This window comes from Asterias rubens, chromosome 16, assembly GCF_902459465.1.
Source record: "Asterias rubens chromosome 16, eAstRub1.3, whole genome shotgun sequence".
Lineage (NCBI taxonomy): Eukaryota > Metazoa > Echinodermata > Asteroidea > Forcipulatida > Asteriidae > Asterias > Asterias rubens.
Genome location: NC_047077.1, coordinates 9,682,692 through 9,707,749, shown reverse-complemented (window position 1 = coordinate 9,707,749; position 25,058 = coordinate 9,682,692). Strand labels below are relative to the sequence as shown.

Genomic DNA, 25,058 nt, shown 5'->3' with positions numbered 1-25,058 from the left:
GATCATTTAGGCTCAGATGCTGGGTCAGTTCTGAGTCCTGCCCTGACCCGAAAGTATTTGTGCGCTTGACTCCAGATCCAAATAAGGGTATTTTTTTGTGAATGGCCGCATAACCAAAGCAACTGAATTACAACAAAGCAAAACTGCAAAAAAATAATGTTAAATTTTTCTGATTTTAAATTGGGTTACTTCAGGTAAATGGATTTGTCATTTAGTCAAGTATTCAGACTGGACGTGGTGAACGTTTTAATATCCCCATTACTGGACAAAGGGGTTCATAATCATGTTAATTTGGTATGTGTTTTTTTAATTAAGCAGACAAAAAATATTAATGACTGCGGTGAGAATTTGACCTCTACGTTTTAGAGATCACACAACTAAAAGAATAATTAGTGACACCCAAATCAAGACACCTGACTTGAATAGATTGGCACACCCACCATGAAAATATCAAATAGGTATTATAGTTTATGAACAATCTCTCAATGTAAAAAGTGCGGGGAATTCAAAATGTAGTTGCGGATACAAAATAGCAGTGCCAACACCAGCTGCCAGCGCTTGGGGAGAAGCAAAACATTGACAACAAAATCAAAGAAATGGATCATCAAAATGGTATTACAAAAAATAAAAAAAAATAAAATAAAGTGAAATGCTAGTTCTCCCCATTGATATGGAAATGTTGTGGTCTCTCTCCATATTAGCCGCCGATTGCTGCTTAAAATTGTGTTTGGCAGTCCCGTACACTCTGACACCATCGACTCGCAGAGGATAGGCCTACGCTGATCTAATGTTATCCCCTTGTTTTCCCCCTCTTTTTCTCTTTCGATTTTGCGAGAGGTGAGCAAATCGTACCCATTCAACACAGTCGAGTAAACTAAATACGTTTGTGGAGGAATAATGTAAGATTGATCTAAATTACTAATTCTCCAATAGAACATGGGCCGAAGTTTCATCCATCGCTTGATCACCATTCTCTCCCCTTAAGTGCAAGCAACAACAACATTTCTGCGCTAGCCCTGCTTCTGCAAGCTCTGATTCTTTGCTTACGGTAAGCAGAACCATGAAATTTGGCCCTAGGCCCAAGTGGCACTGGGTACCGAAGAATTCTGCTCTTTTAGGGTGCCATGCAACCTCGTTCTCAGTGTGTCACGATCTCACCAAAACATTTTCCAAAAGAATGCCTTGTCTGAGGCATCGATACGGCGCACTGATCATGTGGGAAGGAGGCTGGGCACCATGTAAAACGCACAATTTGCAATCATTGGCCCTTTTCGAAACCACTGCTTCGGCTTTGGATTCGGCACTGAAGATAAAAATATGGCGGACATGCACTTCAAATTTTGTTGGACTCCGATGGGATGAAGTGAAGATTGAAAGAGAGAAAGTGGAGTTGATTTTGCGGACCACCACGTTATATCTCAGCCATGCAGAGCTTTTTTGGAGCCTTTTAAACTTTCAGCGCTAGCCATTGAACCATGCATTTTTTTACCATAAAAACAGTCAGAGAATTAAGGCACTGGACACTATTGGTAATTACTCAAAACACCTGTTAGCGTACACAATTAATTGGTAATGAGCAATGGAGTTACTGATAGTATGAAACATTGTGAGAAACGGCTCCCTCTGAAGTAACGTAGTTTTCGATAAAGAAGTGGTAAATCTTCCCCTAAATTATATTTGAATTTGATTTCGAGACTTCAGATTTAAATTTTGAGGTCCCGAAATCAAGCATCTGAAAGCACACAACTTCATATGGCAAAGTTTTTTATTTATTCCGTTATTATCTCGCAACTTCGACGACCAATTCAAGTTAAGTTTTTTTTACAGGTTTGTTGTTTTGTGCATTATGTTGAGATACAACAAGTGCGAAGACTGGTCTTTGACACTTACTAAATGTGTCCAGTGTCTTTAAATATCAGTTAAATCAACTATAATAGGTATATTATCATGATTTTACATTATTTATTCAAAACCCGCACTCTAACCTATTCGGATGCGTTACGTTTCGGCATTAAGGGAGTTAAAGGTGAGAGGTCAACGAAATGTCCATTGGACGCTCGACCTGTGTTTTCATAATTTTTGTTTCGTGCGTGAAAAAGCTCAAAACGTTTGTGGAGAATTACTTTTAGCACAATCTGATCAAAATGTTTTACCACGACTTTTTTTTAAATGGATGCGATGATAACATTATTGTAGGTGTTTTTTTATTATAAAGGTTTATACGTCCACACAGACCATGCATACAATTAAAAAAAAAGCAAATAAAATGTGGCTTTAAGAAGATAAAAAGCTGGCATGAACAATAAAATAATGTTACATGACATGACAAGACAAATACAAAATTTAAAAAAATAGAATTGCACCCACATTAATCTCAAACCAACTTTTAATTCTAAGTCTTGTCTTTCAAGCTTGAAAGAGCAATGACTGATACAATCTACTTCTTCATTTCAAAACCACTTTCCCAAAGTTTTAGCTGCATTTTATTCCTGGTTGATTAACCATCAGTTTAATTGGTTTCTAACTTCGGGTTATAATTAACAATGTACACTGGAGATACAGTTTTGAATTATATAATATGTATATGCAATCTAGTTTGTGATGGTCGAGTCGTCTTTTCGGAGGGGAATTCAGATTAGACACATCACTTTCTCAAGCCATCTTGATTTTGTTCTTCTCTTCTTCTCTGCTCTGTGAATTCAACTGTAGATCGAAATAACCGATCTCAGAAGGGAGAGGGGAGGAGGGCGGGGAGGAACGTGCCCAGGGCACCACCACAAGGGGGCAACTAAACCGAGGTTTGTTTCTAGTTATTTTTTGTATAAGGGCAACACCACAAAAGGGCTACTCAACCGAGTTTTGTTTTTTGGTTATTATTGTATTACCGACGATGCTCTCCATCTTTACTTAAAGCAAAGCCAATCACCTCAATAACTAAATTTACCGAGACAAAGTCTGCAAAGGGGCACCATACTCTAGCCTTGCCCCTCCCCCTCCCCCGGTGCTACGAACCTAAGCTACATCATTATCAAATAGTCTGTCTCCTTTTCATGAAAAAAAAAATATATATATCCCATTTTGTAGTGGTTTAAAACGGGAACTAGACATAACTGACCGGATTATGATACTGGTCTGTATAGGCCGAAAGGCAACAACAAATTCCTTATCACTGCTATGTAAAAGGCCTTATTAATAGTGAGAAATTAATCAATCGCTTTCCTCAATATACATGTGACTAGTAAATCAAAATACATTATTCTTAAAGTTAACACTCAGAATCGATTTAAATTAAAATATTAGTGCACATTTTTTAAGAGAGAAAGAAAGCTTATAAAATGTGCGCATCGTTGGTCGGATTATAAATGGTAATTAAAATGTTCCTAGGACCGTTTATACCGTTATTCGAATACTAGTTATACGGTTACTCGAATAATTAGTGTCACCACTGAAAATAAATTTTTATGGAGAGTATCTTGCGGCTTGTTCCGAATATGCGGATTAAAAATAAATATATATTCTTATTTTTATAACTTATTTATAACTTGTGATATCGTTGGTTCGAGTAATATAAGTTGTTACATTTGGTCCGATTAATCGTATGTGGTTAGGACGTAAGTATAGGTGGATTTTTGAAAGCCAATGGTTAATTAAACAACAGGTTTGAAAATGGATTCGATTTAAGGTATCAACGAACACATCAGAGCAAGCTAAAGCAGCGACCAATTTGTCAACCGGTAGTCAATGTACCTTTTCGAATCCATGGCTTTGGATTCGGCTTCAGGCTCCGTTCTCTCGTCTGAAGCCCATGTGCTGTGTGCACGTACGCAAAGCAGAACAGCCGCGGGCCAAGCTAGCCTGAGCCGAATCTGGAGCTGAAGCCGTGGTTTCGAAAAGGGCCAAAGTGGCTTTAGACTTGATTCAAGTCCCGTTCTCGTGCGAGAAGTCCCCAACTAGCAAACACGCCGTATCATCAGAACACCGTCACCGTTTAAATTTAGCTGCTGTGGTCCCGAGATTTGGTTGGGGATGCCGGCCGCGCAAAAGTTTTCTGACGATAGGCGATGGGAATGGAAATAAAAGGACTTTCACGGGATTGGGACTTGAGTCAAGTCTATGGTGGCATAATGCATGCAATACATCTTGGGTACCAGGTAAAACCGCTCAATGGTATAGTGGACATTAGTAAACTAATGCCCCTTGCCCGAACTTGCTCATCGATAGAGACAGTTTGTTTAACCAACTGAATTATCACACTTTAGTTACGAGTCTTAACAGTGGTAATTAATATATGTAATCACGGTTTAAGAAAATGTATTTAATTTCGTACAGTCATGTAACTCACGTTTTGCTAGAATTGACCCGGTTCCTGGCCCCAAGGAACACGACCATTTCTGGGTCAGTGTGACCCTGAAGCTGTGTAAATATGATCCAGAAATGAGTCAAGCTAACGGAGAATCCGCGCTTTAACTAGTTTCGGGTCAGCCTGACTCAGACATGGATCAGGCCCCCAGCGGGACCAGAGGAGTCTGGATCAATTCCATGCTCCCTGATTAAGCTCCCTGATTAATATAAAAGTTTTCACAAGTTTATTTCTCCCAAACAAATTTACATATTATTGAGTGTAAGTCAAGACAACTTGCAGGAGCTTCAAAGAAAAACGGGTGCATGAAACCGTCAGAATTTCGTTATAACGACACACGTTGGCTGCCAGTTTCACGAAGAGTAATACACGTTTAAAAGGATATTTACATCGGCCGGTTGCTTGCCAATAAAGGTCAGCAAATTTAGTTTATACTCATTTATTTTGCTATCGCCAGGACAATGTGAACAAATTGTGACACATCGACAACGATTAGTTTTTTTTGTAGTTGGTTAAAATATACAAATGCACGACAGTCCAACTGCTCTTGGAAATATAAACAATTGCTTGTGAACAAAAACAAACTGCTTTTGAAAAAAATATGTGCATAAAGAAAATAAAAAATAACTGTTTAAAAAGAATTACAATAACCGCTTTAAAAAAATATAAATAAAACAAATTCAAGTGCCAAACACAGCTGATAAAAAGCAAACCATCAGCCGACCTTTCAAATTGATATAATGTTTAAGGAAATAAAAATAAATTACTTTGAGAAAAAAAAATAAAAGAAATACAAAACAACTGCTTTTGGAAATACAAATGCCTGTTTGAAATAAAACAAAATTACCGCTCTTGGAAACAAAACGACTAGGGTATGACGTTACTATCATCCACGTACAACAACTTGCGTAAATATAATACAATTATTTCTTGCATTGTGCGTAATATTTCAGAGGAAAACACAGTTTGTTTGTTTGTTTGTTTGTTTGTGATGATTGATATTTTAAAGGTTGTTCAGAGAATAGCATTCAAATTAAGGGGGGGGGGGGTATTTAATCGAAAAACCATGCAATGCAACTTTAAATGGGCATGTGACGTTAACATAGGTGAGACATCATTGATCGGATCAGCATGACACTACGAACACCGTACATATCCTACGAATAAAAATATCTTTCAATGTTATTCTTCAGAGAATCTTACGTATAGGAACTAAAAGTCTTGTATACCTAGAAGCACGAGACTGCTCGATACCTCTTTCTAGTTAACTCTCAATGTGAAAAAAAAAATGTTGTTGACCTTGTTTTATACACTCCGTGTTAGTAATGAGCAGAATTCCGTGCCAAAGAGGCCTGACCCAGGAAGTGGTTTAAAAGTGGGATGTTATTTTAACTCGTATTCTGTGTTAGTTTGTCCCTAACTTGTGAAGGTCTGGACACAAATGGCGATCAGAGTGGTAGATACCGGTTGTGTATTATAATTAAGTACCCCCCATATTTTGTTTTTGATCACTGCATGCCCCCTCCAACAGCCACAGCAAATAAAATGATATGACTAGTTTATAATTTTACAAAAAATACAAAAAATAACGATAGTGGTGAACGCTTGCAAATAAAAATAAAATTAATGGTTACGCAACTGATGACGTATACGAAAAGGGGGTTCTTTATCGGACGATATCGATGATTGAAAATGTGTGCGCTCAAATCAATAATATCCAAACCGAGGGTGAAGGCGAAATAATCTGGTTCCTTTTTGTACAATGAATATTAGGATTTATTACTGTTGTTGGACGCAGGGAACATGACCAATATGGTGGCATCATGATAACGGTTTAAAGTTCAAATAGTGTGTTTTTGGTCAAGGTCTTGTACAGTTAATATTTCCATGGCACACTTTGATTGTCAGTGACGCGGTTATGGGTGGTTCGACGAACAAACCTTGAGGCATAATAATTATTTGGTCCTTAACTATGTAAACAAATTAGGTACTGGAGTACAAACGTACATTGTATTGGCTTAAGTAGCCTTTAAGGCTATCTTATCAAATTATATTTTTTTAGACTAAAAAGACGAAAATCAGACTAAAATTAGGATGAATATGATTTGCTTTCTTTTATGAAATAGACACTGGAAGCCGAACTGTATTTTCCAAGAGCAAAACAAAATCGGCGATCGGACTAAAGTAGGAGGATTATAATTGCAGATTTTTTTTTAATGAAATGGACACTGAGCTGTCCAAAGAGTGACCTATCTTTGCCAGGACCGTTATAATGTAATCAAGGATTTCTACAGAATAAACCAATAACAATATCGTAGAAGACCCCATCTTCATTTGGAGGGCAAATCTCATGGGAGATTTGGACGGTCATTTTGAGTCAGCAACGAAGGTTGAGAATGAATACCTATATTTTATTTCCTTATCACAAAAACTTAATTAAAGTTTGCTTGTTTACCCGAGACGCTCTGGACCTCTTACACTAATTGCGGCATGGACATAGGTAAGTGTAGGCTGTTGCGATTGGATATCACGGTTTAGAGACTAAAGCTGTGCGTGGACATGGGACCCAACGACAAACCATACCCTCGCACAGTACCACAGAGGATAAGGTCTGTCCTTACCCTATGGACAAACCAACGTTACTCGCTCGTTAAATGCGAACTCAAACATCCAAGTATTAAAAACCTTCCATTACTGGAAAAGCCTACGTCAGTAAAGTTAGTTTGATATTTTACATTGGATATCAACACTCTAGAATGTCGCTTTCTAGAATTTGACTATTGGACATTACGATAGGTTTTCTACAGTGAACAAACAAACTGTACAAACCCATGGGAATGTCCAATATCCAATATACAAAAAGCGTCACTGATGATTCGCTGTACAAGTAATGTGTGAATATCCAATATCTAGGAACTAAACTTTACTGTCACGAAAAGCATGAATGTATTTTACAAAACCCAAGTACTAATCGGCAGGGTGCAGCTTTACGGCTCTGCTTCCATGGATTAATGTTGTTATTATTACGACACCCTGTATAAATCACACAGGCCTAGTTCAAAGGGTAGTATTAGCACAGACCCCGCACCAAATCACAATTGAGGAATGCCGATTCGAATCGAACTCGTGTTTTTCTATAGATTCAATGTTTGAGAACGAAGACTGAAAGTTGTGTCCTTTCGTCTTTAAGCTAGACCAAAAACTAGCCAGTGGTAGAGCCTAACATTTCGACAAATTGAATCCTGACTCGCGTGTATTAAAATACTTTGTCTGCGAAGAGAGAACGTCGTGTTCGAATGCAACGAACTTTCACCTGCGTTTCGTACTCAGTTTACTGCCGCGGATCTTTCTGGGAAATAAATGTTTCACTCTCACGATAGTGGATTTAATACCTCTGTTGTACTAACGTTCATCTGTTGCCGGGGAAATCATGTGCAAAAACCCCCACTAATAATAGGAAATATCTACAGTAAAGATATTACAAACCAATAAATATAATGGAGGAGGAAAGTGCAGTTGTCACCCGAAGTCTCCCGATTTGGGGCGGTTGGTATCCTCAGTGGATGAAGTAGGATATATTAATTGAAAGGTGAACCTTGATATAATTTCTAACGGAGGTCTTAGTTAAAGGCACTGGACACCTTTGGTATTTGCCAAAGACCGGTATCCCAGTCGCATAAAACATCAAATCTGTGAAAAGTTTGACTCAAATGGTCATCAAAATTGCACGAGAATAGAGAAAGAAATAAACACAATTTTTGCCCAAGGCTGTGTGCTTTCAGATACCCGATAAAAGGCTTCAGGCCTGATTTTATTTTATATTTGAGTGAAAAACTACCACATTCTCAAAAACTACGTTACTTTAGACGGAGCGATATATCTCACAATGTTTTATACTAAAAGCTCTCAGTTGCTCATTGCCAAGTAGGATTTTATGCTTACAATTATTTTGAGTAATTGCCAATAGTGTCCAGTGCCTTTAACCCACAGTTACTCCAACTGTCGATTGGAGAACGTTGTCTGCACACAATTGGGAAAGTTCAGTTTCAACCAGAGAGTACAATATTGTGTATTTTTATCTCCTCCATTTTTTGAAGGTTTGTTGAAATTAATAAACAAGTAAATTTATCCCAATTTGAAGTTCGGGTGACAAAACACGTGAGCTCAATGATAATTGACAGCACCGCATGCATCATCCACACCATGCAAATATAGCACAACATACTCTGTTTTGGTTTTTAGACAGAGGAGGTTTGCGTAACCACAGAAGCAGATGAATACCCCCCTCTAGAGTTGGGAGGAGAGCTTACTTCTTGGCAGAGGATGGTCCTCTTGAAGGCCTCTCTGAACCTTGCCGACATGATATTGTAGAGTATCGGGTTGATGGTGGCACTGGTGTACATGAGCACGATGGACAGGTGGTAGAGGAACGGGAAATAGGCGTTGGTCAGCCCCTCCGACCACTCGTCGATGTTGAAGTTTGGTAGAATCCGTATGATGTGGAAAGGTAGCCAGCATGCTGCGAAGCAGCCTGCCACGAGGGCTGGTGATGATATCACAAAATGAAGTTATTACATATCAGTACATATACGTGTATATAATATCGAATCTCCTGCTCAGAGCTTAAGGTCTTTAATGGCAATTCCATTCATAACGTAATAATCAAAAGGGTTTATTAACATACACCAATAATGATATCAATTTGAAAACAAAAAACAAATAAAAAAATGAGTATTTACTTGGAAAAAAAATGTTTCTTTTTGCCAAGCAATTGCTTTTGACAACTACTCTTGATCACTAAACCTCAGCTACCAGGAGCTCAACAAATATTCAAAAGGCAGTTTTGCGAAATCCATACAAATTGCACCAAGGACCTTACAGTTCTGAGGAGACGAAATGCAGTTACCTAGACATAGGCCTAAATACTTATCATCTATAGCTAACAATCGCGTAGGTCATTTCCAGCCTCTTAAGTTAGGTTCCTCCGGTCACTTCCAACTAAAAAGTCATCAGTTGTTTTGTTTCTACCGTATGCGAGCATTTGAATTACCCTTTTTGGGATCTAATAAAGATTATTGTATTGTATTGTATTGTATTGTATTGTATTGTATTGTATTGTATTGTATTGTATTGTATTGTATTGTATTGTATTGTATTGTATTGTATTGTATTGTATTGTATTGTATTGTATTGTATTGTATTGTATTGTATTGTATTGTATTGTATTGTACTTCGGGTTTGTGTCTTAGACGTTAATCACAAAATAAGTCTTAAAGATATATATACATGATAGGTTATTTTAAAGTGACTGTACAGCAAATGTTTTGACAAAAGAACATCATAGGTTCTGATGAAATTTTTGACCAAAATCACATAGATCTCTCGGTTAATTTCACAGTAAAAAGGAATGATTATTTAAAAAAAATTGTTTGTTGTTACGCATTCCAACAAGCACGTTATAGCAACTTTGTTGGCTCGAGCTTCCCCACAAGCCGGATAGGCATAGACCGAGTCTGAATTGGAAGCCACAGCTACAGCCGTAGCTGGTGTCGAAGGGAAATCTAGCCCCCTGAGATTCTGTTCCCCCTGGTGAGGTAACATTTGCGGGAGGAGGAGGATTCAAAAGAGGGCGCTATCAGAAGAGGTTTGTTAAAGTTCGCATTTGGGGTGGGGACACATTTTCCCCAGGGAGACAAAACCTCCTGCCTCACGGGCAATTCAGTTATGGCATAATATGCAGATATTAAACTTAGTGCTAACAAATAAATGTGTAAAATTTGAGGAGGTCTATGACATTTTTGTTAAGTAAATTTAACGTTTGTAGATACTCACCTAACATTTTCACGATCTGTTTTCGGGATTTCTCGATCGAATTTTCTTTCTTCTCCGTGTTATTAACTCCATTTCTGTTTCGAGTCCGTCTGGAGTTCCTCCGCACGGCCACCTCCACGTTGACCCCGTACAGCACCCTCGCAATCAACGAGTAGAAAATGGAGATCATAATCATCGGGATGAGGAACAGTATCGTTGCGGACGCGATATAAATGTAGTCGATGATCGACTCCCACTCCAGCGAGGGCATGTTACACACGGTCGTCTCGGCAATGCCCGGGCACACCTCAAAGGTATCGTAGCCCAGGAACAGCGGTATGCTCATGCAGAAGGAAAACATCCAGATGATGACGATGATCTTGACGGTGCGGGTGTGCGAGACGAAGGTCTTGGCCCAGATCGGGTGACAGATCGCGAGGTAGCGCTCGGTCGTGAACGACGTGATGCTCAATACGGACGTGAAAGTACAGGCCTCAATGAGAAAGTACCGCAACCGGCACATGAAACGTGTATACGTCCAGGGCCAGGCTTTTAGCTCGTACGCTATCTCCATGGGGCCCGTTAGCAAAAGGATCAAGAGGTCCGAGAAGGCCATACTGACCAAATAATTCGAAGTTGTCTGCAGAATCCGGTTTCGAAGAATCACAACAATGGTCAGTAGATTTCCTATGATACCAACTATACATAGAAGTCCGACTACAGTAATGAACGGTATGACCTGGAGGAATGGGTAGTGCTGGGGGTACATGATGTACAGCAAGTTACCGATCAGGTTATCGCCCTGTATTTCATAAAGGTACTGCGCACATATTCCTTCCTTCTGCAAGAAGCAGTATGTCACAATGTCGTACAAGAATTCCGACGCGTCCGTGTAGTTATGTTCCTGGATTGTCTTATTGTCCGTCAGGTACTCGTACGAGACATTGCACAGGTCCAGGCCGTCCATACTGAACGCGGAGTAATCGTAACTCGGATCCATCTCAAAAAAAAATGGACAAAGATCGCTCACCGATCTTTTAAATTATTCCAGTTCATCCACAACAAATTAAATTTCACACTGATTTTGGTTTCCCGCTCAAGACACGGCAACCTTTTCGTGCACTTACGGTTAACTAACACGAGCAAACTCCCTGGCTCAATCTAGTAGAATTGCTTCGGATCAATAAAACAAAATTACGGCATGGCAATGTTGTTAACAGCCATCCGGTGGGTTGTCCCCGAGTAAAACAACGAAACAAATAAGTGCACTTTTTTATTTTAAAAAACACCGCATGAATAATGTGGTCCGTTTATATTCACGTCGTGTTCATATCACTCCACGAGGTTTCATTAAAGTAAACGAATGGACCACCTTCTCGCTAATTCTCGCCTGTTCATGTGTAATATTCGACCTCTCAGAGAGTTCACCTCCTGCAGCTCCTCATCTCTGGACACAGCTTTTGCATTCTGGTCATGCGCTTCTCAAGAGAGACGCATCTAACACGAGAAGGTGCGAACACCAGTGCTTAAGATCCGCTTTAATGGCTTTTTGCTGTGGGTTTTGATAAAGTGGCTGAAGCCGAGGTGTGAGGAGCCAATAAATTAGTTGCAGGCTCTTTTAATGGTGAGGCAATGGCGTCATGTGCCACAGTTAAGGCTGTTCCTTGTTGATTGACTGATGGATGCATAAATCTAGGGGAAACGACAAGGCACGAAGTCAGTAATGGTTATACAGATATCATTATTAGGTTTGTACAACATCAATTGAGTTAAAGAAACAGTGTGGCTTGGTGAAGTCAGTAACGGTTATAAATATATCATTAATAGGTTTGTACAACATGCCATTGATGGGTCAGATAAACCAAGTGGCTTGGTGGAAGTCAGTAACGGTTATAAAGGTATCATTATTAGGTTTGTATAATATGCCATTGGTGAGTCAATAAGAAACAGTGTGGCTTGGTGAAACAAATAAATAAGAACTGCGTTGACAATTCATGAAAACATCTGCTTGGATGTTGCCCATTCAAAATTCTAAACTTGATTATTACGAATTCCTGTTGCAACATTTGAACACTGATTATTCCAAAGTCGAATTTAGTTTTGCGATTCACTACTTTCCCCAGTAGATAAACCACTTACAATGATGAAAACAAGTTACTAGTCTTTAACCTTAGACTCAAACGTTGTTTTAAAAATACAACTGTGTTTGATAGGCATACCCTTAAATTGCATTGTTTGTAAATTATCAGTACTTTCGATATTTTCATAACTTCAGTGTGCTTTTCATAGAAACAAAATATCGCTATAATTTGGTTTGCTCATGGCTTTCGATAGGTTTACCAGCCACCCGTGGGTACAACACGATGGTTCGGACATTGCACAAGGCCAGGTCTGTAGAACAACGCTTTAATTCGAACTTTGCAGTCGAGTGATGGGCAAACAACAGACAGCCGCGAGTATAGTGAAGTGTGTATTCCATTTAAAATAAACCATTTAAGTATGAAAACAAGAAACGTGCTGTCGTGTGCCGTGGTGCGGAGACAGTATAAATAAAAGAAATGCTAATAAAACAATATTGCAAATATAATATTCGTAAGGTCATAAAACCATGTCACGTATGGGTTGATATCATTCACCAAAAATTAAACCATTTAAACATGGTCTTATCATTACCAAAAACAAAGTGCCCCCAAATGTTTTAATTTATTTTATTTATTTATTTTAAATCATCACCCCACCGACCATGAGCTAAAAATAAATGCGGAACATGTGATCCAAGGGAACAATACAAAACAAACGCCTAAACAAACCAACTAACCAACAAAAACACCCCCAAACCAAAACAAAACACGCATGAAATAATAATTGACAATTCTCATCAAAACTATCCCGACTACCTATTCCTTAGCCTTCAGTCAAGCCGCTCGGAGTATCTGGAAAATGAAAAACTTATAAAATAGAGCAGCAGAGTTCTTTTATATTTTAACCTAGGACGCGTTTTGACTCAAGGCCACATTCCCCTCATTCTAATTTGATTTTATGAATGAGTGAACCGTTTGCTCAAATAGCCAGCTGCCAATCAAAATTTACTAAGGCATCACACTGGAAGGTGGCTGATCATCTTAAAATAATGCCCTAGTTAATTTTGTCTCCCAAGTATTTGGAGCATTTGCATTGGGCGTCACAAATCGCAGCACAGCTAGTAGTCCTCCCACAGCGCGAAATCATTAAACTTACTTTTATGCTTTGCTGGTCTTCTTCTCGTGCCGTTTTTTTTTTGTGGTTCGGACAGCGCCCACTGTTAACTGATCCCTGTGAATGGTTTAACACGCGTTCGGATCAGCAGAAGGTTTTGTTGTTGTTTCACAAGATAAAGGTGTCAGGGCAATTTGTCTCGAGGAGAGAAGTAAATCCGGACTGTAAGGTGGCACAGACTGTCTGGGTTTTCACCTTTTGGCAAGAACTGGCACACCAGAAAGGTGAAACGAGACCCACAAGGTGCTGCTCTTAAAAGCTGTGAAATTTAGCACTAAACAAGGTTCAGGTCATACTTGACAGCTTGCGTCCCGTCCCAAATTAGGTTTAATCCAACTACAGTTACCAATTGCCGTCAGTGCTGTAATTCTTGCGAATGCAAAGCGAGTTTTGACGTAACATTGCGGTTTTCGCAGTGAAGGTTTCGCAATGGTTGAGCACAAGTCAGCTGTTGCGTGTTGCGAATTTTGACGTCAAAATTCCCGCATTTGCACTCGCCGGAAATGTATGGACAGGGCTTTAAATACGGCTACTTTTTACCTACGATCAATAAATCTTTCACTGCAGAGGGAAACAGTAGAACAGTGTATGATATTCAACCATGCTGATGGGCACGTGGTGGAGTTTGGAGTAATGTTCTAGTGTCCGAAAATGACTCTAGGGCCCACATTTCCAATTCCCCTTTACTACTCCATCCACAATACCAGGCAGTCACATAATGTACGTACACTACAGTCATCCTCTATTTAATGTGTACGAACATAATACATATCGTGTACGTAAATAGGTGTTTACGTAAATAGGTGTTTACGTACACGATAGCAGCGTTTTTTTGTTTTGTATTCACTACTCTTCCGTAAGTCACAACTGTAGTTGGGACAAATCTTATGTTGGGACAAAATAATATGCATAAATAAAGAAACATGGAGAGCCTGCAATGCCTATTGGTCACTTGGCATGTCAACTGGTTACTGAGCTGTTTTAGTACGTGATGAAGGAACTTGGTCCAATGGGCATAATCAGATCAGTGCTCCATTGCGTGTTGTGTTTATTAACCCTAAAAGCTCTCTGAAATGGAAAAAGGAGTTCGGCCTGGTCATGCAGGGGGTAATGATGAACTCTCCAAACTTAATTGACCTGGATCATGAGCCCCGTGGGGTATTGACTCATTTAGGGGGGTTCATGCTAGGCGCAGTCCCCAGTTCAATCATTTGTGCAAATTAGTGCAATTGGCATAAAGACGTTAATTATGAGTTGGTGCTAAGATCATTAAAACAAATGCAAGGCACAATCCTGCTGAGCATACAACAATGTGATCAGCTATATGAAATTTTGCCTGCATTAATGCAAACCGTATCTGTCTGTGGACCAAACTTCTGACGTCACACTTCGAGGATCATAAATAAAGTAAGATACCATCCTTTAGAACCTAGCAGTGACCTGCCAAATGACCTCACACGACGAAACCTGTACAATCAGACTGATAGCTATTGAGGGAAGCTTTCAAACGGACACAATGGACTTTTCATGGAGGCCATTTCGTAAAGTACTCATCACTAAACCAAATACTATCTTTATATTTAGACTTTTGACACATATTTTTGTGGTCATTGCCAACTTTCCCACCTTCAAGAATTGATGCAGTTTCAACCATTTCAAAAGTAAGCTACTTTGTTTGAGGTTGCTATTTTTTGCTCACGAGGTCACATTTTTGTGTGCCACATCTAAAATGAACAAACATGTGAAACATTCCGCTTCATCGGTCCATGCATTCCACAAGAAATGTCGAAGTGAAAGTTACGCACCGGTAACGATTAACGCAGATATACACGAACTGTGGACATGGTTTTATGTGTTACTCATTCGACTTGAAAGTTGATCGGCATAAAACAAGTACGGGTCTATTAATTTGTTTGTATTTATTACCCTGTACACCGATGTCTGTTAGCACTGTATACTCAGTAAATTCCCGAGCTATGTGAAATAAAAAATCACTGGCATATTACTCGGGTGGGATTCGAACCCGCGACCTTTGCAAAACTTACCGACTAGACCCACCGAGATTGCCCGGTAGCTAGAGTCAGTTCGACTCTTCATCAGAGCTCGGGAAGTATTTAGGGAAAGGACAGTGCTAACACGCATTGGTGTATGTGGGTAAAACCAAAATGAATACTTGTTATCTATTAGGAACGGGCCTAGAGTCAAGCCTTTAGTTTGATTCAACTTCTCAAAAGAGGTCATCCATAGTTACAATTTCGCTTCCCACACGAATTGTTTAAAACAAATGTTCCTTTGTCCAATATAAGTCATGAAATGGTGCTTTTGTTTAGTTGTTTATCTTGACTCGATTTAAGATAATTCGTAAGTGCAAAGTAACTGATAACTTTTGTTAAAACAACATCGGATCACTTCGTTTGTATAGGAAAAAAGCTAGTAAACGTTCATCTAGGGCAATGATCCTGTGGATTTTCTTTGCACTTTGAAAGGGGGACGACTTGTAGCCCTCTTAAAATGTAGTTAAGCCTTGTACTTATTATATGCAAACAGACGCCCAGTGTATTTTGCCATCCACACATACGATTACAAGTCCCACAAATCCGAACTTACAGGTCTATGCATGCGATAATCTGTTATTCCCTTTTCACATAACAGGGAGCGTGATAGGTGTTTGAGGGATAAGACGTAGGGTGTTTGTTGAGCGTGAAACAAGGCTTTCTGCTTCTCCTCACCAATACACCCTCGCTTCGCTGAGATGCAGAACCACAATCAGCCTTTTTTCCCAAACGTACTGCATCTCTTTAGAAGTCCTTCCTGGTACACTTTCCCTTTAGTCTAGACTTAAATAATTTTAGAGTAAAAAGTCCTACCTTTAAAGGGAGCTTTAAAGGCAGTGGACACCAGTAGTAATTAATCAAAATAAAACCTTTATTGGTGACGAGTAATGGGGAGAGATTGATGGTATAAAACATTGTGAGAAACGGCACCCTCTGAAGTACCATAGTTTTCGAGAAAGAAGTAACTTTCCACGAATTTGATTTCGAGACCTCAGATTTAGAACTTGAGGTCTCAACGCAAACAAGTTCGTGTGACAAGGGTGTTTTTTCTTACATTATTATCTCGCAAGTTCGACGACCGATTGAGCTCAAATGTTCACAGGTTTGTTATTTTATGCATATGTTGAGGTACACCAACTGTGAAGGCTTGTCTTTGACAATATTAATACCAATAGTGTCCACTGCCTTTAAAAGCTTCCTATTCATTACGTTTTCTTCTTCCAGCCTTCACCAAGAATGGCACTGTACACTGCCAAACTTGCCATTGACACCACGGCTGTTGTCACTTTATAGATACCAAAGAGTGAATGAAAATAAACATTTCTAGGTGTTAAAATAACACCAATGTAAATGTTCTTTTGCAGAAATTTGAGTATTATATCAGCCAATGTTTTGACCTTTGTTTTTTGTCTTTAGTGCGTAACAATGCCTATGGTGTAAATTTAACACCCATGGCCTTTGTTTTTTTTCTTTAGTGCGTAACAATGCCTATGGTGTAAATTTAACACCCATGGCCTTTGTTTTTTTTCTTTAGTGCGTAACAATGCCTATGGTGTAAATTTAACACCCATGGTTTTGCAGTGTAGCCTTATTTGGGGGCGAACGTGCAATCAAAAACGTAAACTTAACCTGTACATGCAGACAAACCAAAGAAAAAAGTAAAATATATTATTTTTCGGTCAATACAAGGACAAAATGACGTTACCTTGAAACACCTTCAGATGTCTTGGGGTTGTGCAAATCTAACCACGTCCACCGAATACTGACTGCTGCTGCCACTGGTCGTTCACCCAGCCACGTGTATACCCTACTACAATATTTTAACTGCACGATTGGCACTTGCTACCATGGTAACCTTTGATGCCAAGCTTGACCCTAGGTCGTCCGGGGTCATTTGGAGCTGCTCCTTTTTCTTGATATTATTTAATTTATGATTTGTGCGCCTGGTCTGTAATCGTCTCGAAGTCAAATGGATCTGTAAGAAAAAATTGAAATTGTCAAAGTTCAAAATGTACATAAGCTAGTTTTGATATCTGCGAATCAATGTATCAACCAATATACCTTTATCACGGTGCAGCCATCTTCAATTTCTCCCATTGATATCAATGAGGCTGGAATAACAAAATAGTCTGGTTCCTTATTGCAAGATGATTGTGTGCATGCATAGTTGTTATTCGATACGAGGAACACGACCAAGATGGAGACAGCATAATAAAGGTCTATTGCAACCGAGCAGAGATACAGTCAGGTATCAGACCTTTGCACATGCCAGCTTTGGCTTTAACAGTTACATCAAAAACATCAATTGCTGCCGATTTCGAGAATTTTTTTCAGACAGCGGAGGTCACATCAAAGCCACTTGAAACTCAGAAAAAGTGCTTCAATTCAAAGCTTTTTAAATTCTACTCTCGGTTCAACAGAACTTTAAAAAGGACAAGGCACATCCACGACATTAACCGAGTAGAGAAAACAAATCCCCTTAAGTTTTAATATCTCGACTCGCATCGCCCTTCGGAGAAAAGATCACGAGCGTCATCAAAATACCGGCTCCGTCTTCAATCCCTCTTCCTTCTCATCAAACCACTCTTATCTTGACGGTACCAGATTTGGATCAAAGTTGATGCACTTTTAAAACGCCGAGCAACGAGGACATCCTCTGTATTATTGGTCCGATCAATGAGGGAAAATCAGGGTGACCATCTCAATAAGAGGAGGAATTTAAAAGAGGTGGCGAATGAGTGAATAATTTCCATTGCTGCTCCCTGATTATGGAGTAGTCTACAATCCCGGCCAAAATGCTTGGGCCACCCTTTCCTAACGTTGTATACAACGATTCCCTGCGCACTTCCCATTCACATTCAAAACATTTGTCCCCCGCCCCCCGCCCCCCGCTCAATGTTGACTGTAACTCAGAACACAACTCAGAACACAATCAGCGATTGGAACTCAGAACACAACTCAGAACACAATCAGCAATTGGAACACAACTCAGAACACAATCAGTAATTGGAACCAACATTGAAAGGGGGCAGGGGGGCCCAACGAGATATGCCGGGATTGTAGCCATCCAAACAAGATACCCCAACAGTGACTCAGCCTTCAAACTGGCTCTCAAGACCAACATTTCCCCCACGTATGTAGCTGCTTGGCAGCGTCTTTGTATTGTCTGTTTTTCTTCTTAAGAGCCTTATACTACTATTGATAATGTTTACAGGACGATTTAATTATTATAGATGTTAAACTTGCATCGGGGATAAAGAATATTATTATTATTATTATAATTGTTAGCACTGTAAATTCAGTACTTTCCCGAGTCCTGTGAAAAAAACAAAACATCACGGGCATATTTACTCGCCGGGTGGGTTTCGAACTAATGACCCTTGCGTTTCCAGAGCAGTGTCTTACCAACTAGACTACCGAGATTGCCCGGTAGCTAGAGGCAGTTCGAATCCTAATTCGAATCCGAGCAGTACGAATATTATGCCTGTGATGTTTTTTTCACAGGAATCTGGAAAATACTGTGTATGGGTAAAAACCAAAATTTAATCGATATAATTATTGGTTTCTAGGAGAGTATTTTTGTATATTTTCCAACGGATTTAGACATGTTATATATAAACTGTAATTAGCCGGCTATACCGGCTACGACTGTTGCTAAGGGTGTTGGATAAGGACGTCCCGCATTTTAACACATGATAACGCGGCGATCCAGATGAAGCCGTAGTCGTAGCTACGTCTCACTCTCAGGGGCGACGATTGGCACCTGTACTTCAACGCGACAGTTCAAATTAAGACTCCGTGCGGGGATTTTAGACAGTAACAAACATTGCCAACGGCACGTGTCGTGGTCGAGTAGTCTAGGGTATCGAGATCAAGTTTTGGTGGTCAGGTCATTAATGTGTGGGGTCTTGTCCCGGTTGTGACACTTGCGTCTTCGAGCGAGAAAAATAATCACTGTATTTGTTTCTCGTCACATATGGCACAATTTCATCGAGCTGCTTAAAGTAACGTTATAGTGAAGATCACCGATTTACATAAAACTTACACGGTCTAATGCTGACGGCAGTAGAAAACATCCCTTAAAATTTCTGTCTGAAAAGTCAAATTTGATGAGAAACAAATAATCTAATTTCGCTAATTTCGAGATTATTGCTCGGTGAGCGTTTCATTCATTTGTTTCGGCATCGATGCAATGCAAAATGTGTCATCGGTTTTTCACTATTTTTTTTTTCGTGACCCAGATGGCCGATCGATCTCAAACTTCTCCAAGTTTGTCACTTCATGTATATTGTGGATTACATAAAATATACTGACAGCAACTGTTTCGTCTGCAAAAACAATTCTGTAATGTTTCTTTAAGCAGAGAATTATTCTTAGCAATCTTCTACTTAGCAAGAATAACCAGGTAACCAGTCTCATGTTGTGCATGTTAACTGGTATTTTAGCTGGTAACCTTTTTTCTGGTTAGCATAATTTGAAATTGTGCCCTGGTGTGCGAGGGGGTTGATACAGTAGGAGGTAAAGAGTACGTTGATATGAACGATACGCACACATTTGGCTGCTGCCGCTGCATATTCCTAAGGAGCTAAGATGGTTTCAGGAATGCTAAGGGCCCAATGACTTAGTACAATTTATTGCATTTTGCTCGAAACGGCACATAATATTGACATAAAGTGTTGTTATGGTTATGATTATTAGCTCACGAGTAAGTAAAGTTGGTAATCTGAATGGCGGGTGGCGATATTGTTCTTATGGATATAAATGTTGGTTATATATTCACCAATAATATGTTTCTTCGAAATGATTATCCCAAATCACACCGTGTCCTTAAAGGGTCTGTGACACTCGACGCATCACAAACATGTTTATTCCGCTCCAGTTCAACCAGCAACGGTTTCAAGAGAGCATTAACATATTGGTTAATATCAAGGTGTCGTGGTCTTTGGTATCGTTGTTCTAGATCACAAGCATTTTAAAGGCATTGATACTATAATTACTCAAAATAATTGCAAACTTACTACAAGCAAATGAGAGCTGTTAGAGGTCTAAACGTTGTGAGAAACGGTTCCCCTGACGAAGTAACATAGTTTATGAGAAAGAGGTAATTTCTCAATCAAATGAATCAAGTATTAAAATATTAAGCTTTTTATTAGGCATATGAAAACACACAAATGTTTTCAACAGGGGTGTTTGTGTGATTATTCTCTTGCAACTTCGATGACCAATTAAGTCAAAATTTTCACAGACTTGTTGTCGTCTGCATGTGTTGGAATACACCGAGTGAAAATATTGCTCTTTGACAATATTATCAAAGGTTACCAGTGCCTTTAACAACCACAGCGCGTTTATAATAGAGGGACTCTCCCGCGTAATTACCCACGTGCCTGCCGGACGTGTATCACTGCATTGTTACAGAAACAATTGAAGGACAAAAATGCTTCGATGTTTTCCATTTTCGTCTTAGAAAAATACTGCGAAGCGGAAGGAAATTGACTAAAGCAACGTGCTTCAGAGACGATGTTCCGAGTTTGTGGCTTAAATTATTATGATGTTGAGGATTCAATTGGCAGTGCCGTAGTCCAGTTCTTTAGATCGAGTACCAAGTAATATATGGTGGCAGAGTAGTACTCATAGTACGAGTACTAGCCAGTCATTAGTACAAGACCTACACGTGTCTGAGTACGAACTTCTCTAATATATGAGTACCAAGTCCAACATCCGAGTACCAAGTACTATATGGTGGCCGATTAGTACTCATAGTGCGAGTTGCCAGTCAGATAGTCCGAGTAGACTTACAAGTGTCCAAGCACCAAATTTTCTGATATCTGAGTACCAAGTCCAACAATCGAGTCCCAAGTACTATGTGCTGGCCGAGTACACGTACTCGGGTACCAGTACTTTCCAGCCATTTGGTTCGAGTAGACCTACAAGTGTCCGAGTACTAGCGTTTCTAATGTCTGAGAAGGCCAACATCCGAGTACCAAGTACTGTATGATCGCCGAGTAGTACTCATGTCGAGTACCAGATACTTGAGTCTCCAAGTTTGAGTTAGAGTAAGTCTACTACATAAAGCAAACAAAGAAAAATAAGGTACAAAACAATTACTTTTTTGTGTGTAATATTATTTCTAGATTTAACCAATTATGTGCTTGTATTATGACAACTGTCGTTTTTACATATACACAGCAACATCAAAGACAATTCCAAATAATGTATCCCACTACTACGGTGACAACAAACAATATATGTTTAAAAATAAATAAATAAATAAACAAATAAATTAAATAAATGAGCGACCATACCTTCAAAGTTTACATGTACCTTATTGTTTTTTTTTACTGAGAGGGTTATCTATAACAGCTCTGTGCCCGGGGCAATAACAAAAACACCCATTAATATCGGTTTAAAGATGAGTCGGGGAATTTAATTGCTGCGTAAAACGTGCCATCACACAAAATAAACCAACAGTCACGGAGGTGTTAATAAAAAGTCATCACCATGATTATCCTTTGCACTTTGCGAAATCTGGCCCACCAGGAACCTTAAGAGAGACTCCCTTGTGACCCTACCAGGGGTCCCGCCGAATTTAGGTCAGTAAAAAGCCTACCACAAAGAGCGAAGTAAACTTATATAGCTTTTGGGAATAGGTCCACACAGATCTCCATAGGGCTTTACATGATCAATCCTATACCTATATGAACACACCAGCGGCTGTTTTTTTTGTTTTTTTTTTACAATAAAGAAGGTGAACCGACATAGACATCCATAGAGCTTGTCTTTTTTCCCCCCTTTTTTATATTTTTTAAATTGGATCATTAATCCTGCCCATCCAAAGCCTTTTAAATGTTTTTACAGACAACTTAACCACATTATTGGCAGGGGAAAAACATCCAACAGGCAAATAATCCAAATTTAAGATACGTCTACTACAGTGAAGGGGGATGGAGGGAGGAGGTGGCGTACACTTCTTCTTTTTTAGTAAAGGAACACTATTGGATCTTGTTACGCACGGCGTAGGTAATATGCAGAAGAAATAACGGAGTGCTAAATCATGCGTAAAAGTATCTCCCCACATGTGCAGTTTTCTTAAACGTCCTGAAACTCGGTAATTTTATACAATTATTTTGTAAATTTGGTTATTTGCCGCTGAGCTGTCGCTGGGTAATGGTAACCAGTAAACCTAAGCGTTGGGTGTTCACACCGTTGGAATTAACCAATACCACAAAATGAAAATGTCACACTATAACTCAAACATACTTTGCATGTCTGAGGAAAAAAAAGGACATTGAACCGAAATCCTATGACGTTCTTTTCCACTTCATAATAAGTAATCTACGGATATTTTAAAGGGACTGATATAAAAAAAGAGGGGGAAGGAAAACAAACCTTCATTCGATTGAGAAAAGAAAAAAGCAAAGAATAATTATACCACTTTGATCACAAATATTTTCATTCGAACAATACTAATAAACGTGTGTATTAACTAATATTAAGTAAACTGTGACGGTTTATTGTGAAATGCGATGTAAACGAACTTGCTATTATTATTTGATTAGTCATCGTTCGAAGGAACATCAATCTTCTTTGGAGCGAACCAAACGAAGTAAAAGTTTTGTTCCACGGAATCAGACACAGAATTTTTTTTCATACTGTGATTTTTACCTTATCCATGTTACTTTGAAAGGCAGTGGACACTATTGGTAATTACTCAAAATAATCATTAGCATAAAACCTTTCTTTATGACGAGTAGTAGGGAGAGGTTGATGGTATAAACCATTGTGAGAAACGGCTCCCTCTGAAGTGCCATAGTTTTCGAGAAAGAAGTAATCTTCCACGAACTTGATTTCGAGACCTCAGATTTAGAACTTGAGGTCTCGAAATCAACCATAAACGCACACAACTTCGTGTGGCAAGGGTGTTATTTTTTCATTATTATCTCGCAACTTCGACGACCGATTGAGCTCAAATTTTCACAGGTTTGTTATTTTACGCATGTTGAGATACACCAACTGTCAAGTCTAGTCTTTGACAATTACCAATAGTGTCCACTGCCTTTAAGGCTACGTAAATCAACAACCAATGTGAGCAGTTAATTGCCAAACAAAATATGGAAGAGAGAACGCCAACGAAGAAAAACGAACATTATTTTGTATAATTTGGTGTCAAAGTTTTACAATATACTAGAACTTAACACTACAGATGTTGTCAAATAATTTATTTTAGCCACTCTCCTCGAACAGTCCATGTTAAATGCAAACGAAAATTCAATAAAGTGTTGTTTAATGTGCATTTTAATGAACTTTCATATAAGCATTCACCGAGATGCGCAATTTCCTTGTTGAATTATGCATACTTCCTTTTGAGTCACCAAAAATTATGTTTTTTCTTCGTTTTTGTTGTGTATAAATTAGGTGGTAAGAGGTCACTTCTAATTGACAAGAGACTTTTTTTTCGGAAAGTTCACATTAAATTCGCGTAGCATTAAATGCACTGGACACTATTGGAATATAATAAAAAATAATTGTCAGCATACAAACTTACTTGGTAACAAGCAGTGGAAAGCTGTTGATAATCTTTATGAGAAACTGATCCCCTCTGAAGTAACGTAGTTTTGAGAAAGGGGTATGTTTCTCACCCAAATCCAAAAGACTTCAGGCCTGAAGCCTATTTAAAAGTATTCATCTAGAAGCACACATATTGAAAATAACAAGGGTGTTTTCTCTTTCTTTTACCTCTTGCAACTTCAATGACCGGTCGAGTACAAATATCCGCAGGTTTGTTATTTTATCCATATGTTGAGATACACCAAGTGAGAATACTGGTCTTTGACAATAACCAAAGGTGTCCAGTGCCTTGACGATAATGACAAGGACACGAAGTTTACACAAAGTTGAATATTTTGCCGAGATGGCAGAATTTTCAGCTTTACACTTGGAAGGTCTCGATAATGTGTTAGTGAGAGAGGTACCGCATTTTACAACGGCTTACCAATGGATCTCACATGAGACAACACAGATGCCTCTAAACAGTGAAACGGGTAAATAAATGTGCTTGTATTTGCTTTTGTATACATCACTTGTTCTGATGTGAACACAATGCATTATTTGCCATATCGGTCAGGCACTATTGGTCAGAGGTCAGTGTTTTTTCTCGTTTTTTTCTCGTAAACAAGGTGCCGCGGTAGTAAAGTTAATCACGAGATATGCACTAGATCAACAGAAGCAAAACTAGTTATCCCGTCGATTTCCTCTTGCCCAGGTAGAAGTTCGAAAAGCAGGACACTTCTATTAAGAACGGAGAAGTTTCCGAGTTCCAAAAATCTACTCCGCGCTAGTTTAATATTATATTATATAACTATATTTTTATCGTTGGCAGGGGTCTAGTTTTACACATAACTTATGTATAACTTGTAACTATTGTGTATGTCTCAAGATTTAAAATAAAAAAAAAATAAATAAATGAAATAATATAAAGCAAGTTCCCAAAATACCATAATTTACCTGGCAAGTAGAAACACAGCTAGCGTAACCGCAAACCAAATATACATATATTGATCCTCACACTGCAGTGCCTCAAA

At 39.0% G+C, this 25,058-nt stretch overlaps 1 protein-coding gene across 7 annotated transcripts in view; it reads right to left on the bottom strand.

Moving 5' to 3' along the window:
• LOC117300792 (growth hormone secretagogue receptor type 1-like) overlaps window positions 1–25,058 on the bottom strand; it is a 63,595-nt gene that overhangs the window by 18,458 nt on the left and 20,079 nt on the right. For 6 of the 7 annotated variants that reach the window (XR_004520220.1, XM_033784593.1, XM_033784597.1 and 3 more), the window contains exons 2-4: window positions 17,186–17,455; window positions 10,193–11,863; window positions 8,671–8,903 (exon numbers count right to left, since the gene is read on the bottom strand). Coding sequence is in view for 6 of the 7 variants with exons in the window: in XM_033784593.1 (XP_033640484.1) it covers window positions 8,671–8,903; window positions 10,193–11,171 (1,212 nt within the window). In the remaining variant the exon portion in view is untranslated. Of the gene's footprint in view, window positions 1–8,585; window positions 8,904–10,192; window positions 11,864–17,185; window positions 17,456–25,058 lie in introns of all 7 variants that reach the window. The other variant, XM_033784596.1, reaches the window with a different exon arrangement.